Raw genomic sequence first — 17214 nt, forward strand, 5'->3', positions numbered from 1 at the left:
CGAGATGGATTTCGGTACCGAAAGTTCATAAGGAACATCAAATAAGAATCAACTTAAGAGTGTTTTATACAGACAGATGGACCATACATTTCCCTGACATCCTTTTCCCACCATTCTATTTCCATACCTGAAGAAGGAGCCATCAAGCTCCGAAACGTTGGCAAGGAATAAAGGAAGCGAAGATCAAAGGTCAAAAATCCCGTGTTTTCACTTCTTAAAAAATATGATCATATAAGTTAAATTGGGGAAAACTTAAAAGGCAACTGTCCTGCTTAAGCGCTCGTTCGAGAGTGTTTAATTAATCATTAAATCAGAGCTGATGGGCAGAGTTTTTCCGTATCATTCCTCACATACGCTGCATGGTGTTGCATATTCGCACGGGCAAGGGTTTCTGCTGATGAGCGTCTGTGGAATCCGCGCTTCAACAGAAGAAACCCAATATACGTGCAACGCAACGCCAATGCATATTATATCTGTATTATAGTTCTGGATTTAATAACTCCATTCTCGGTCTTCCTGTCTGATTATCTCTGAATCCTGTCTGGTTGAGCTGAACGCGTTTTTAATTGAAAGTACACTCCAATGTCATATGTAAGTATCTCAGGTAGCATAAGCTTATCTGGGCTTATCATTGCTTTTTGATTGATGTAGACTCAGAAACAAAATTTATTAATTTTTTTTTATGTAGATCGTGAATTATGTTTGTTGTTTTGCATCATATTGAATACGTATGTAAGTCGTGAGGCACGTGGATTTTAGAAGAGTAGAAAATGCTACATAAGCCGAGCTACGAAGAACTTTTCCATCAGTGAGTGAATTAAAAATGAAAATTACCGTGTTGTTTCCTGTCGTAGCGATCTTGCTTCATTTACTGGTATCAGTTGTGGAAGTGGGAGCTAAGGTATGTTATTAATGGATAAATATTTATTTAGACACTATAATATAATTTTTTTTCCTTTAGCCCAATAAAATTCTAAAAAAGCAGGATATGCCAGATAAACAGTTTCAGCTGACTTCTAGATTTCAAGATGGTATAATAGAAGACACAGATGGCGAAAGTCCCTATCTTATGTATGTTACTGGATACTTAATAACGACAACTCGACAATTGCTTACAACTTCTACCACCGAATTGGAGTATCGGAAATGTACTGGAAGTCTTATTACACCATGTTGGACCTTAACGTCAGCTATGTGCTATTTTTATCCAGACTTATTGTCAGATATGCAGAGTTTTGTGTACGTAATAAGAGGAGGATACACAGATGAAGACACTCCTGATGAAAATATTCAGTATATCAATGCTACAACTTGCGATGCATACGTACATCCATTTTATGATGAAATGAACAGAGATTTTAATGTTCTCTTACTAAATGCGTGCTTCAGGATAGATAACTTTGTGAAACCAATTCCGGTACATGATATAGTGCCTAGAGATACGATAGATGAACTGTTAGACTATGAAGATGAAGATGCCTTTTTTATGGTCTATGGATTTGGATCGGCCAGTGGTAATGGGGATGTTATGTCATATGCAGGTGTATTATTCAGTCAGGACTTCGAAGATTGTCTATCAGAGATTCCCGACATGCCTCTTTCAAATGGTTGCGCTCAAATCGTTGGATTGCTTAATGAACCTTTAGTATGCTCTGGTGATGTCGGTGGACCATTAGTGGTACATCTGCCATTAACAGGAGCAAACACTATCGTCATGCTAGTTGGAGTAGTGTCGTTTCCACCTAGCAGGGAATACGATGCCGCTTGTGGTAATATTTCATATGAAGATGACAATGATCAAACTGTTAATCTTTTCACCTTTGAAGACATGGAATCTATTTCTGATTGGGTATGGAATACAATTCAAAAGTGTGATAGTCAATGTTGTAATAACGATAAAACACACAAGAATATTTTGGGCATTTAATAAAAAACACAAATGAACTTTGAATTGTTTTTTCTTATTATTTTACTTACACGGTGATAAGCCTAGATCAGTTTTTTGTTACATTCAGGGCCCTGGAGTAACCAATTACCCGGTCCCCATAGCCTAGGAACCCGGAGTTTAATACTCCCCATTCCTCGGTTAAACCAAGGTTGACTTCCAATCATCACGAACACACTGTTGCGCTACCGTTCTAGGGGAAGTTAATCACGACTTTCAAATTATATGAAAATTTTCAACGTTTCATCTTTAGTAAAACGAGAGTTTACTACAATAATTAAAGTGGTTTGGCTTTATTTTACTCTTTGCCACATTTTCACTATCTTTACCAGTAATTTTATTAGAAATTTTGTGAGAGTTGCAATTTACAAAATATCCCGATAAAATTGAGGCTAAGGAAAAAGCGAGAACATTTTTCAAGATAGCGAAATGTTAAAATGCCATTTCTCTATCCTGTGTTCTGAGTTGCTCAAGAAGCAGAGCCTCAAATCAGAGAGAGCAAGTTTGTTACTAACCTTCGATACGGGTATAACTGGAACAGACTTCCACATGGTAACGAAAGAAAAAATGTGACAATATTATAAAATTAAAAGTGTCACTCAATATTGGCAGTATGATAGGATGGATTAGTCTGATAAACTCTGAGAAGACCTTACAAGAGACCTTATCATCCCCCTGAGCGTCAGATGTAATACGTGCAATGGCAAAAGTAACATCATCTTGCGACATTTTTCTTAAGCTATATAGCCATCGCAGGGCATACCAAGCAAAGGTGGACAGTAAAATGACATTATGCCAGCTTTAGACTGGAGGTTTATCCCAGTTCCCGAAAGTCTCAAGAATCGAAATTTCAAACAATTTTATTAATCTTTCAAAATTTAATTAATGATTTGCCCTTAACCCTTTAACGACGAGACACTTTTTACGGACTGAAAATCAACAATAAAAATTAAACTGAGAAACATAATCAATGATAAGTCTTACATCTAACCTTGGAAAGTCCAACAGAGTCTGATTCGGTGTATTTTGTGCTTCTATGAACGATAGGGACAAAAATAGCCCAAAAATTTAAGTTATTTTTTTGACAATACCAATGAATAATATTTTTCACTTTAATGAAAAATATTACGTATGAGTATTATAGTTTTTATAGCCAAAAGGGTTTTGCTTAAAAAAATTGTAAGTATAAAATATAAATAAAATCAATAATGAATTTGAGAATTTAAAAATCCGCCATTTTTGAGCTTAAATATTTACTACGTACATAGCAAATAGCTAGAGACTTACAAAAAATATTCCAGATTCCTTCAACCTTCTACATTACAATTATGTACAGATATAAGAAAAAAATAATTTCAGGTAGTCAGGAAAAATTATTTTCTTTATGGGACACCGGTGTTCCAATCGTCCTTAAAGGGTCAATCCAATCCTAAACAACGATTTTCTAAAAAATCGTGCCTGATTAGGAATTAGAGGAGTTCAGCCAGATGGATAAGTCTTAGGTCTGAAGCGCGTATTAAAGAACAAATTCTTTTGGCACTGATCTCAAAGTGTTCTACATCATGAGATAAAAAAGTTTTTCTTCGACAACCATGATCGGACGCTGTTTAGAGGTAGCTTGACCCTCTTTGTAGTGTAAAATCAGAAAATTGTCCTATGTAGAGGGTCATTAAGCCACCTCCAGACAGGGATAGATTATGGTCTGGACTGGACAGTCTACATCTAAAGAAACGGCCACAGACGTCAAAGTACATAAACCAACTCTCCTGATATTATTTCAGGGAATATTATAACTGTAAGTAATAGTATTATAATCCCTCGATTTTTTACCATATTCCTCGTTGACAGCTCTAGAGGCTAAACGGTTAGAGATAGCGACTTCGAACATTTAAGGAACCCCACATAAGTAAACTCATGGATCATTAACATCTCTCTAATTTGTTCTCCATCTCTCCCCATCCCCTAGAAAACCATATTTCTCGAGATTTCTTTTGAGAATGCATCGTGTGATTTTTTTTTAAATATTCGGACATGTTGTCTAGGGGGATATTTCAGTAACCATTTTTCAAGGTCAAAAGTTAGAAAGGTTCTTGAATGTGTATTTGTCAAATTGGGTCATGTTTGGACTCATTAGAAATGCCTTAAAAATTGTTAAAATTTTTTGACAATAAGGAACTGATTCCAATCGGTTATAAACCAATAAGAACAAAATGGCAAATTGCCTGAAATTTGAAGCCACTTTCTCATACTTCGATTTAAATTTATATGGGATTTTTTTGCACTCGCGACCGTTACACTAAATAACAAAAAAGTGAGAAGTTTTTCCGTATTATAAGATACCTTGCCGTATGGAGGGATAAATATACTAAATTTTTGTTTAAATAATTTTTTTCCTCGGAGCACTGTGAGCTGAGTGCGAGATCAATTTAGGAATTGGCTTCCATATAAAAGGGCCAACTTGGCAGGGGGCTGAATAAAAAATTTTGTCCTAAAATAATCATTTTGAGACTTCTTTGGCACATGAAAAGGAGATTTTCCACAATTTTACTCAGTTGTACGTTAGTTATCAACATTAACTCTTTCGTCTCGTTTGGGACTGTAGTACCCAAAGAAGCATATGAATATTCTATGAAAAACAATGTTTTTTAATTATTCAGAACTGATAAAAATCCGATTCTTGTGGATGATTACATACTATAAGGATGTCCAAATGTGAAATATTTCTTGTAGGACTTCAATTAATTCCTGAGCTTAGATATTTTTGATTAAAAAATGGTGAAATTGGCTTGCAGCATATGCTGCGGTCCGGAGAGAGTTAAGAAAGTGTGGAACAATCCAAAGGAAAGTTGATTTTTGTGACGTATTACAAGATTCAGTTTACATTTTTTTTAATCAAATAGGGTAAAGTGGTAGAAGTTGGACAATGGTACAAGTTAGACAGAGCTTTTTTCTTGATAAATTCAGTACTTCTTTTTCATTTGTATATTTTTAATGCTTTAGTTTTATAATTTGGTTCCTTGCACTTAAAAACAAATTTTGTACTGTATTTATCAAGAAAAAAACCATGTCCAAATTGTACCGGCGAATTGTCCAACTTGTAACACTATGTCCAACTTATATCACTTTACCCTACTTCTTTTTTTTTCCGTCCATATACGCTTTTAAGTCATTGGGTTATCGATCTGTTCCTTGCCTGAAACTTATCTTCAGTTAGGCCACAAATTTTAATCGATTTTACAAGTAAGACAAATGTGCAGATCTCGCTGAAAATAAATTTTTGACTAAATTCAGCTTGCTTTAGTAGTAAAATTTTAAACGATTTTATAAGTGAGTGAATTATAAATCAGTTCTTAAATTGGTGAATGGTAAATGATGTGAAATTATTTTTGAAGTATATTATCATTCATTACTTCGAATATTTAGACCACTCAGAATAAAAGTCAAACAACTCGATTTTTTCAAAAATCATTTTATTCGCTTTTTGGATACTTCTTTATACCCTATACCTTCCCTGTGAATATTATACTTGAAAGATTATACTTCAAAGTGTTATAGAGATTTTAAATCTCATAAATCCTATACTCTGCATGTAAAACGTTTGTAAACTGCGAGTTGTTCGTTTATTATTCCGATCAGTCGATTTTTAAAGCATGGAACAGTTTCATAAGTAGATCATCAATTAATAAAGATCTTATTTTAAAAAAATGCATATTTTTCCGGTATTTTTTATACATTTTTCCAATGGGTTACTAAACATTCAGATTAGTTTTAGCTCTTCAGGGAACCTTTCGTTTACATATAAAATTATTAAATTATCGCTAAATGCTTCATTGATGCCTGATAGGTATATTACTTCTTAGCATAGTGACGGATATAGGGGGTAGCTAAGAGGCACTGCTGACGGGGCCCCTGAACAGCTCTTAAATTTTGCATATTTTTAGGTCATGAGACACTTATTTTCATCCTTCTGGCCCCCTTTAATATTGCTTCTAATTTACTATTCGATTCTAATTAAACACTAAACAAGGACGTAGCGAACTGGGGGCAGAAAGAAGCCGTTGTTCCAACTCCCCTACACGATACTTAAAAAAAATAAATAAAATATGTTCAATCTTAAACATATGAAAAGAATATCTTTTTTCTTTATAGGAATTTAAGAAAAGCCTATTTAACACTAAACTTACCAAGAGACCGGTCAAATCGACCGGTTTAAAAACTTTTTCAAAATTTACACATATTTAAACAGTACAATGTCGCTATCAAACTTTATGATTTTCTTAAAACATATTTGTATTTGTAATAATATTTTTCAGTGTTTAAATTTTATTTTTTTCCTCTTTTTCAAGAAAAAATTGTTAAGTAGGGATATTTAAAAATCAAGATAATAGAAATCCACTTTGGAACTCCTTTTCGAGAAAATTCTGTTTTTTTTAATTCCATTTCTGCTAAGATGAAAACACTTCCACAAAAAATTCTGCAAAGCAAAATATCTTAAATATTTTTAAAATTAAACCTAACGAGTGTTTTTCTGAAGTGTTTTCATCTTAGCAGAAATGGAATAAAAAAACAGAATTTCCTCAAAAAAAGAGTTCCACGGTGGATTTCTATTTCTCCAAGATCCTAATAAGATTTTTTTTTGATTTTTAAATAAGTTCGATTTCATAAAAATTGGACTTTTTCCAAAATTTTCTTAAGACTATTGTTTTTGGATTTGAAAAACGGTTTCTTTTGGGGATAGACTTTCAATTTGATTTCCCTTTTACTAAAATTCTGACTACACCCTTGACACTAAATAGAGCCTCTTATCAAGTCTGAATGAAAGGCACCTAAATCTTTGCATTTACTGTATTGAACAAGTAGATATATATTTTTTTATCCCGGGCCCCCGCTTACCCATTTGCTGTTCGTCATTGCCTCTTAAGTGCAGAATTTTCAGGCATTCTCCAACGCAGATGAAATCATTTTTCTAATGAAATTTTTAGGATTATTTGTACTATTTTTTATTTATTCTAAACTGAATTTAAATTCACAAGATACACTAAGCTTCAGTTCTGATTTCTCTTGTTCCGATACAAAATGATTAAAGATAGCTCTGCAGCATATGCGTCATGTGTATGTTCGTTCCTCTGAAATGAACAGAGAAAAATGTTTGATCCTGAAAAGCGTTTAAGAATAAGGCTTAACTCACGTGCACAATTTAAATTAATAATATAATTATGTATATTTTTTATATGACAAAACATGGTCAGAAAAAAAGCAGAGAGAAATGATCAATTTTTACTGCGATAACAATTTTATTAATGATTTGATTGGATCAGCCAACACCGAAAGAAACCAATATTTCAGATCATATTATATTGTTCTTAATAAATTATATTCAGTATTCAAATATTTTTCTGAACAATCGACATCTGAATCGAACCACATTGTGATCATTAGCAAGGCTAATGATCCTCATATATAATTAGATATTGTGTACTTGCTTCTGAATTCATTAAATTTCTTCTACAAATAGCATTTTTACAATATTTACCCATTGAAATGTTTGAGAGGTGATGAACTGTAACTTTAGTATGGCTTCAGGATGATCCGGATTGATGAGTACATGTGCGCCTAAATTCCCTGCTCATGATCTTGTTGTGACCTTATCAGAGATTTCATTCAGCAGTCTGCTTAGTATAAGTATAATCTCCGCTCGTTTGACAGTGATAAAAGTTTAATTGACTATTTTGTGACAATAATGAAGTATATCACCGTGGAATTTGTCTAAGTGTCTCATCTGCCTTTTTTCTAGTGCTCTTTATTGTCTTTCCGTGAAGATAAGAAATGCTCCAAGTAGCTATTCCTCTACAATCTAACGTGAATTTGTCGTGAAGAGTGTGTGATAAATTTTTCAATGCAAATTGGTATATTAATGAAATGATACAGTGAAACGCAATAAGATCTGGTTTGGGCCTCACAAAAGATTTTTTTTTTGGGGAATATTTCTTGGTAGATTTACGAGTGTTACCATGCAAGGCATCAAGAGGGTGTGCATCTTCTGTATGCTCACCACACTCCTTCCCTCCATCCTGATCATCCTACCACTGTACTTGAGGCATAGCAAGTTTGCTGATGTAATCTACTCCCTGGCTGAATCGGACATTGTGGAGATTAAGGAGGGCATCTCCACAATCTTCTGTGAGCAGCATATTCTTCGCATGAATACCTCCTTCCACGCAGTACAGCTATCGCATAGCCCTGAAATCTCCAAGAAAAGACGCAAGCACATTCGCCTGAAGAAATCCATGACGCTGCCCGATGACACATTGGAATATTGGGGGTTTTTCCTGCTCAAAGGGGCCTCTGTGGCGCTCAAAGTCTGCTCGCGTTTCGACGGATCGCGCATTTTGGTGGTGAAGGGCGAGAGGAATCTAAAAACTTGCGGATTACAGGTTAGTTGAGCCACTTTATGTCCATTTAGAAAATTTAATTTGCCAGAGGTAAACCCGCATGATCATCAAATTCAACTCTTGCGAAATAATTGCACTTTTCCACCAGATTTTAATTTATAGACTGGTATAGAAGTGTGTTTTCAATATCAGTACCTCTAAATGGCATGATAACTCATTAATATTTACAATAGAATGTTGGATGCACAAGAAGAGCAATGGAAAATTTTCTTATTTTGAAAATAGAAAATTCTTTCCATAGCATTTAAATTTAATCACAAATATTTTCATTTTTATCATGAAAATTCATGCACGGAATTGTATTTTGTCTGGGATTAAGAACAAATAGCTTATTTTTTATTTTATTCTCTTGTGTAGAATACGTTGAAATTAAAATATTCTATGATTGATTATTTAAGTATACATGTAAAAAAGGATGGGATGACATATTAGAATTAGTATCTTTTTTATAAAAAATTGCTGAATGCATATTTTGAATAACTTTTATATGTTTTTTGATTAGTCGAAAATTAAATAAAAAAAAATATATATATTATTTCCTCGTCACAAAAACAAGTAAATTCATCGTTTTACTGTAACATTTTTTCCACTGAATGATTATTAGATACCTATTAATCTTGTTATAAATACGCCCAACAATAATTTTAGGCTATAAGTAAGGACACGAGCTAGTAACAAAAAATAGTCTAGATTTTTTGATAAAAAAAATGTGACCGTTTTTACTGTGCAGTCAAAATCAGAATTTAATTTTAGTATTAATTTTGCATTTAACATTGATGCTAATTTAATAAATTATATCTATTTTAGTAATGAATTAGGTTTTCTATTAACAACAAATTAATATTATATTTTTCCGATCTCATTTTATTTTATTTTTTATTAGGGGTCCATCTGGAAGATTATTGCCCCATCTAATTTTATTGCTCTACGTTTACAGACCAAATTTATTTATTATTATGCCTCTGTTGTATCCTTTGTATCAGGAAAATTTCATCAAGTCAAAATTTCTATCCCTTTCTCAAACATATTACATACAGTGCCCGTTTTCATGAATTTGTCAAAATTTGTAAATTTCGAAATATCGATTTTTCTACGAAATTTCTCGTAATTTCAGCAAAAATAGAAATACGAGTACTGATAAAGTTTTATTAATTAAAAGCATTTACGATAATTTTTATTTAAAATGGTTTTTGGTTTGGGTTATAGAACTTTCTTTTCTCAGATTAGTTTAATGAACAAAATTACGCAGTATATTAGAGAAACATATAAATTGTCCCAGGGTCAACTTATATGGGGTCCGCTGAAGGTCCCAAGTCCCTATATATCACCATTTTGCATCCAGATATTCGAATACATAAAATATAATGTTCTTTTTATTGCTCATTCTGCAAAATTTGAGATATAAAAAAAGTCATATCGGTAATAACTGTTTAGTTCTACTTGTGCATACTAAAAATTTAGAACAAATTCTAGCCTGTAATGTTAATCACAGTCCATTTTTTAGTAACTAACTGTCTACCGGAGCTCTTTGAAAAAAACGCGAAAAATGAACAACTTCAACATATCAATTCCTCAACTTACCATCGTGGTAGGATCCCCATATTAACCCTGAACATGGAGGATAGTTCATACACAAGATATTTGCAAATAACAAAAACATTCTTTGAAACCATTCCTTAATCCCTAATTTTTATTAAAAGAATATAGGAAAAATATAATATAAAGTGTTCCAGTATGAAAGCCTTCTTCTAATATATATAAGGCTTGTTCTGCAGACCTGTACTGTAGATAGTAGATCATTAAGTTATCTTTCAAATTAAAAAAAATAATATTCTCTTATAAACTGACAGAGATATAAGCAATAAATTAAATGGCTCTAACATCACTCAATAATTTCATATTCTTAAGCTAGTAGGAGGTTAATGAAGGGTCATTACATCTTTCGCTATTAAATTGTGCATGGCTTTTTAATATCACTAACTTTTGCCTAATTTCTTGAGGAGCTAAATGATCCTCTATCTTTGCAGGATCACAACAAGAACAAACCAAATGCCAATCTTGCCAACAATTTGGGCCATGTGAGTGTGACTTTTGAGACATTCGCGGAAGAAGTACACGATGACCTTCCCAAATCAGAGACATCTGAAGAGGAAGCGAAAATCGAGGAGATGGCAAGGTTGAAAGAAGCAGCTGAGAGATACATTGAGACACATCCAAAGTCAGTATTGGCTGAAACGATCCTGGAACTCAAAGCCAATCATTCAGCCAGAGTTCGAAGAGATCTGGTGCTGGATCGAAAGATAAATCATGGTGGTACAGCACTAAATTACACAGATGAACCATCAGATTCTGTATCCAGCTTCGAGAATAGTCTCCTGACGTGCTACGATGGCCAGATTCTGCTTGCACAGAGCTTTCCGCCCAGTTCTCAGTGCCACAATGTGAAGTTCCTGGAGAATGGGACTCACATGATCATGAAGCACGATGCCACAGCTGATGGATACTACTACTACATTTTCTACAGCGACAATGACCTCGTGTCCAATGATATCAATGCCATATTCGATATCCACAAACCAACATTCCAGTATTCGAGGCGAGAGGGCTCCAGGGACTGTATCAATAGCACCACATGTGCCTTCCCCATCCATTTCTTCTCAGACGAGACGGTGATCGTAGAAGTGCCCACGAGGGATGGGATTGAACATGAAGATGAGGACTTTACCACATTGATCTCCTCTTGCAAGCCTCGAATGGCTATTTATGTGATTTTCCCCATTGCCATCCTTTTCCTCCTTGTCACATGCTCCTTCATGTAGAATAGCCCCCCCGTCTCCCGCCCCTTCACTTGTTCTGTCCAGCAATTTTTTATTATGATAATATATTTTACATTTGATGGTTGTTAACATATTGAAGTTTTTATTTGGACGCACGCAGCATATGCTTCATAGCCGAGACACAGTCAAGGGAGAATAACTTCTGAAAGTCCTCTGCAAAGGCAAAATAAAAGACAATGTTGCTTTTTTAGAGTGAATTGAGCATCTTTTATCTTTAAAAAACGACTTTCAAAAAATGTTTTTCTACGACAAATCATCGAAATAATTATACAAGATATTTACTTGCAGCATATACAATTTTAATTTACCAACATTGCCAGTAAATCTCGCCTGGAGGCTATCAATTGAAGTCAATATTTGATTAGGAAGCTATTCTCTTCATTTTCTCCCATTTTTAGACACGAATTGCATTTTTTTTAGTCCAGGAAAAAATAGCCCGAAACTATTTGAACAGGAGCAGGAGTTCAGGAAAAAAGTGTTTGAATTGCTGGCTTACAAATATTCCATCAGTTATTTGAGTGACGCAGGGAGAGAATTTTTATTCATTTGGGCTATTTAATTGCTCACAGAAAACACTGCAATAAATCAAATAGAAATCTAAAAAGAAAAAGAATGTTTATCAAGGGGTTTTGTGTACTGGAAAATTGATATTGGAAAAAATGTCAGTTTTTTTTAATAGATTTCACAGTGAATTAGAAATGGATCTCTTAGGGGGAGGTGGGGAGCTACTTTGAGCGGTGGGGCTACATTAATATACGATTTTAAGATACGAACTAGGCTTTAACATTCTGTAACTTATTTGTACGAAATAATTGTGGTACTACATAAAATAATTGTAAGGCCCAGCTCTCTTTAGAAATATGCGAAAAAATCGTATATCAATATAGCCCTATACAGTCATTCTCTTTGGATCCAAAGACAATGGAGTTGTATAAGCTTTACTTGCCTTTACTAATTGAAAAAAATCTAAAAATTTACAGAATTTTGAGGAACAAAAGATGTGTCCGGTATTGCAAGCAGTTCGTAATACAAAATCTATGTATGGGAAACTGGGGCACCATCAAACACGGGGTACCACCAAACACTGCGATTTTTTAATCTGATATTGGATATCAGGGGATAAGACCGATAGGAATTTATAGGCACTATAGGGATGCTTGTCTACTGAAGGAATGGTCGAGATAGTCTAAGTAGTTTAGAAATAAAAATTACTGTTTGGTGGTACCCCGTGTTTGGTGGTGCCCCAGTTTTCCCTATTACTACGATCGTTGTTATGAATTTTACACAGATTTTTATATTCGGATCTTAAGAATACTTTTGACGTAAGTGAACTGTACCAAATTCTGCTTGCAATATCGGACACTTCTTTTGTTTTAGTTTTTTTTTTATAAATTTGTCTGAAGGTTGTACAATTCTTAAGAGACAAAAGAGCGTCAGGTCTACAAATGAGATGCTATTGAAAAGTCCTTGTGAGGGTACCGGAAGAGCAAGAAACTTAGTGTCCGATATTGTACACAAGCAATACTTATATTATTATTCAACTTTATAGGTATTAAGAATAATTTTAGAGAAACTAAAAATAGCCGTTGGTAGTTCAGACTTTAATCAAATAATAAATTTAGTAATTAATGCAATTCTATTATATTTTGTAGATTATTTAATTTTTTTTATCAAGTTTTAAGACAGTTGATTTTGTTTGTGCGGAATTTAGAGTTATCTGGAATAGAGATATTGCCCTATTAATTTTTAATACTAAGTTAAAGATCGTGTTATATTTAAAAAATTTTAATGTAGTATTTCCATTATTTCCTAATGCAACATACCCTTTTCATACGTGTTTATGAAGGAAGAGTACCCAGGAAAAAACTGGACGTTCTGTGGCATTTCTGTTCCCTCAAACGCCCTTTCTAACAGAAGTGTGTCGAATTTCTAGGATAAACAGGACCATTGAATAAAATTTCATGCATCTGATTGCTTGCGGCTATGGAAATTGTAGTCATATTCTTGTCCTCTTTTATTCACGAGGGTCACTGACGTGCTTCATTGGGACTTAATTGGATCCGAAAGCAAATAATCCTGAGGCGAGAAGTGCAAGACGACTGTCAGTGTTTGCAGAAGGCCAAGGAGTGTATCATTGCCCAGCACGTGTCGACAATCAACTAATCGCCTCCTTAATACAGTCTTCACACCACCCACTCGAGCGTGCGTCCTAGCCACGCGCCACCCGGAAAGAGAAATCTGTTGCTCCTTCAACCCACAAAATACTCCACAAACGAGGTGTTGATGCAAATTGAGCGCACGTGCTGGGAAAGTGATCCAGGAAGCCACTTTTTTTACGCCATCCAATTCTCCATTTGCTGTTTTTTTGGGCCACTGATCACCAGCTCTGGCCACTCTATCATCCTTACGAAGACACGCGACGATTTGATGAGTCCTCCAACTGGTAATCATCCAGATTAGTGCTTTTTTATTGCCAGATCATCGAACATTGTAAACCGCACCAGGAAATGTGTGAAAATTCCCGACAGATGTGACCGTCGTTTTTTGTCAAAAAAAAAAACAACAAAAGATTTTTATGCCATCATCCATTTTTTTGGAAAAAAAAGGAATGAAATTTTCCATAGCAAAAAATATAACACCAAACGATTGTTGAATGTGTGATAATCCCAAGTGAATAAAATTCGGAAGCTGGAAGTAATTCACTGATTTGCGACATCTTCCCATTGAGATTGCCAACAAAGAGATGAGGGAAGAGCACCTTTGAAGATTGTCCGCTCCGAAAGAGGACTATCTTCCCAAGGGAGATAAAAAGCCTGAAAGATTCACATTCAAGAGATAAAAGTGACCAGAGTTGAGAATGGATTTGTGTTATTTGATCCTTCCGCATGTCCTTACTATGGATTGTTTAATTTACTTCCCTATGGGATTTTGAAAGAGATTTGTATAGCAATATTTATACTGTCTCAGGATATAAATATTGCAGAATTGAAGAGAAGCTTATCAAGTATTCTAAATATAGGGGATAAGGGGATTGAAATGATTTTATAGACAATTATTTTATAAAAACATTTGGCAAAATTTAAATAAAAGAAAAGTTATTAAAAGAATTATTCATCTAAACATTTTTTAAAAGTCGAAGTGGGTTAATATGAAGAAGTCTGCAAAATTAATATATTTAGTACAGAATCATAACATTTATTTTTGAAACTGTTTAATTCGTTAGTAATAGAAGAAACGGTACGTGGTTTTCATACAACGAAAGGAGAAAAATTCCGTAAAGTAACTAAGAAGAAACTTAACTAAAAATGAAAATATTTATCTAAAAGTCGTAATTCTTTAAACTAAATTGGCCTTCCTCTTAATATAGGTTTTTAAAAATCCATTCCCGACAGCAATTCGGATAAAAATTGCCCAGTAATAAATCATCAAAAATCACTCAATTTGAGTATGATGTATAATACCATGGTAAGGAATGGGTTAATAAACCAATCCTAAGTAAAACTTTTTCGAAAAATCTTGGCACATAAGAAATTAGAGCAGTTAAGTCATATAATTAAGCCTTAGGTCTGCAGTCTATAATTAGTACAGAGTACTAATAGTAGGTTCAATCGTTCAATCATTAGTTTCTATTAGGGGAATGTGTCGATGCTTTGCACGATCCCAAGCTTTACAATGACTAAATTTGTCCCGTTTTTCAATAAATGTAACTCATCGCACCCATATTTTAAAAACTAGTCGAAAGTGTTATGTTTTTAAAAAATATTGCAGAGTCACATTTATTCAGAAACGTAGGCAAAATTTAGTCATTATGCAGCTTGGGACCGTGTAAAGCATGGGCACTTTCCCCTATACATTGATTTCTTATTTGTTCTACCTTTAAAATTTTTCTTAAAAAAATAATATAAAAGATAAAAATTGAAAAATTACACAGTTTTTGTTTAAGTTTCCTCAATTATTAGGTGATATTTAAACCCATGATTTACTTAAATGATTGATTGTCAATCTACGATTATTATAATTTGATGATTTTGTCACTAATAATTCATTAGAATATCTAGTAAATCTTAATTGTGATATCCAAATTTTACATTATGAATTCTAATTTTTTCAATGTTTTTGATATTTAATACAAAACAAGCGACTTTAATCTACACCAAATTGAGAAAAAAATATTTAATAATCTCACCTGTACTTTCTTATTTTGAATTCTTGGTCGTTTCAATAAATAAAGACAATAAAATAACTATTTAAAGTAGTATGTTCTAAAAATATGCCTAATATAATGCAATAATATTGCGCACTTGGAATAGCAATAGGTAGTTAAATTATACAAATTTTAAATTAGTTTAAGAATTGTTTTATATATAACAATAGTTTTTATATAAAAGTTTAAGAATTGTCTGACATAATTAAAAAACCTCCAAAATAAGTGACATATCTATTAGTTGATATATCTCATATTTTTAGTACAAATGTGAAAAAATCAAGCCAAAACTTTTAAACTGCCAAATATTGAATAGATAATGCACATATTTGTTTAAAATCTCAATTTATTTTTATCAATTACTTATTTGTTTTAATTCAAGCAAAACCTACTGGAATTACAGGGAAAATTGTTTAGAAAATCTTATGTACTAAATTTATTACTTAGCTTTAAACGTTCACCAAAAATTTTAGTAATTTAATTTTTAAAATATTACTTGAGAAAGCCAAAAAATTTATTTTGTTTAAGTTATTTATTTAAATTGAGTTATTTGAGCATTAAAACAGTTTATTGAATTCTCAAACGTGCGAAATGTAAAAATTTAGTCAATCTTCTAATCAAAGAATGTTTTGGGCAATCTCTGAGCGTCTATACAATTATTTTACAATAATTTTACAAAAAAAATTATAATTCACAGTAAAATAAGGAAGACTTGTTCATAAACTCATGAATGGAAAATGTTGTCCATTAACGCTCTTCTGATACTTTTTGCGTCTTTTGTTAACTTTACTTCCCTCCTTCCTGATTTTTTTTCTGCACACTCTGAAATACGATCGTGAATAATAAATGAGTGTATGAATTGAAAATTTATTTGTTAGAGAGAGAGTGAGAGTTAAAAATTATTATAGACTTTGTAGAGATTAGCTTGTAAAGGGGGTGATTTTTAGCTGAGTTTTTTTTTCGTGGATGTAGGGCTCGAGTTGAGGAGGGCTTGTGCAACAAAACATATTCACCGCAAAATTCTGCATTTTCCATGGTCTTAGCGCGACAGGAAGCGGAGGTTATTTTAATTATTTTTCACGAAAATCTCCTCAGGCTTTACATTTCTCCTGGGAGCAGGAAAAAAATCACGGAATATGACTTCCCACTCTCTTCAAAATCGACGCCAATCGCTGGTCGTTCTGCATGGTTGATTGAGAATTGTGAGTCAGGAAATTATTTACCAGCTGTGGTAGAAACATTTAACACGATTCTCAATTACGAAGGAGGGTTGAGAGACTTTTTTGTGTGTGTCCAGAGAAATCACCACCGAAGAGATTTCCTGGCAAGAGCTAAATTGCAATTTAATGTTTCAAAAGTCACAACTCGAGTGTTTTGCCATGAATTGTACGTATAGTGTTGAAAAATCCACAAAAACGGATCCCCCTTTAAAATAACATTTGTCCAAAAATTTTTGGTAGGTCCTAAATTCATCGGCTCAATTGCAAATACACCAAAAATTGTTGTTTGTTCTTCATATTTAAGGGATTTGTCAGTCAATTGAGGGCTCTTTGTAATGCTGTTTGGGCGAGGACTGATGGCAAAAAGGACGCAGAATGAAAATGTTTGATATGGTTAGTTAGAGTGTGAAATTTTAGGTAATTTCAGAAATTGGGAAATATAACCCAGAAAGACCCGTATTTACCTTTAGGGGGTGAAATTTATTTGAACATGGATCATGCCTTGATGGCATTAGAATGCAAATCTCTTTCCCGAACATTTTTCCCGCTTCAGGGC

General features: G+C 33.5%; 2 protein-coding genes across 4 annotated transcripts; both read left to right on the top strand.

Moving 5' to 3' along the window:
• The first annotated feature begins 800 nt into the window (after window positions 1–800).
• On the top strand, window positions 801–1951 carry LOC129804204 (urokinase-type plasminogen activator-like). The gene is made up of 2 exons (XM_055851314.1): window positions 801–901; window positions 962–1951. The coding sequence occupies exons 1-2, from the start codon at window positions 824–826 to the stop codon at window positions 1925–1927; spliced, it is 1044 nt and encodes a 347-aa protein (XP_055707289.1). The 5' UTR covers window positions 801–823; the 3' UTR covers window positions 1928–1951.
• A 5652-nt stretch (window positions 1952–7603) lies between these two features.
• Window positions 7604–11303, top strand: LOC129804205 (uncharacterized). 3 transcript variants are annotated; one of them, XM_055851316.1, is made up of 3 exons: window positions 7604–7851; window positions 7941–8379; window positions 10398–11303. In XM_055851316.1, the coding sequence occupies exons 2-3, from the start codon at window positions 7957–7959 to the stop codon at window positions 11214–11216; spliced, it is 1242 nt and encodes a 413-aa protein (XP_055707291.1). In that variant the 5' UTR covers window positions 7604–7851; window positions 7941–7956; the 3' UTR covers window positions 11217–11303. The 3 variants fall into 3 exon arrangements, with proteins under 3 accessions (XP_055707291.1, XP_055707292.1, XP_055707293.1); XM_055851317.1 differs by having other exon boundaries at window positions 10401–11303; XM_055851318.1 differs by having other exon boundaries at window positions 7605–7851; window positions 10425–11303.
• Window positions 11304–17214: the final 5911 nt, after the last annotated feature.

Source organism: Phlebotomus papatasi, chromosome 2 (genome assembly GCF_024763615.1).
Source record: "Phlebotomus papatasi isolate M1 chromosome 2, Ppap_2.1, whole genome shotgun sequence".
Taxonomy (NCBI): domain Eukaryota; kingdom Metazoa; phylum Arthropoda; class Insecta; order Diptera; family Psychodidae; genus Phlebotomus; species Phlebotomus papatasi.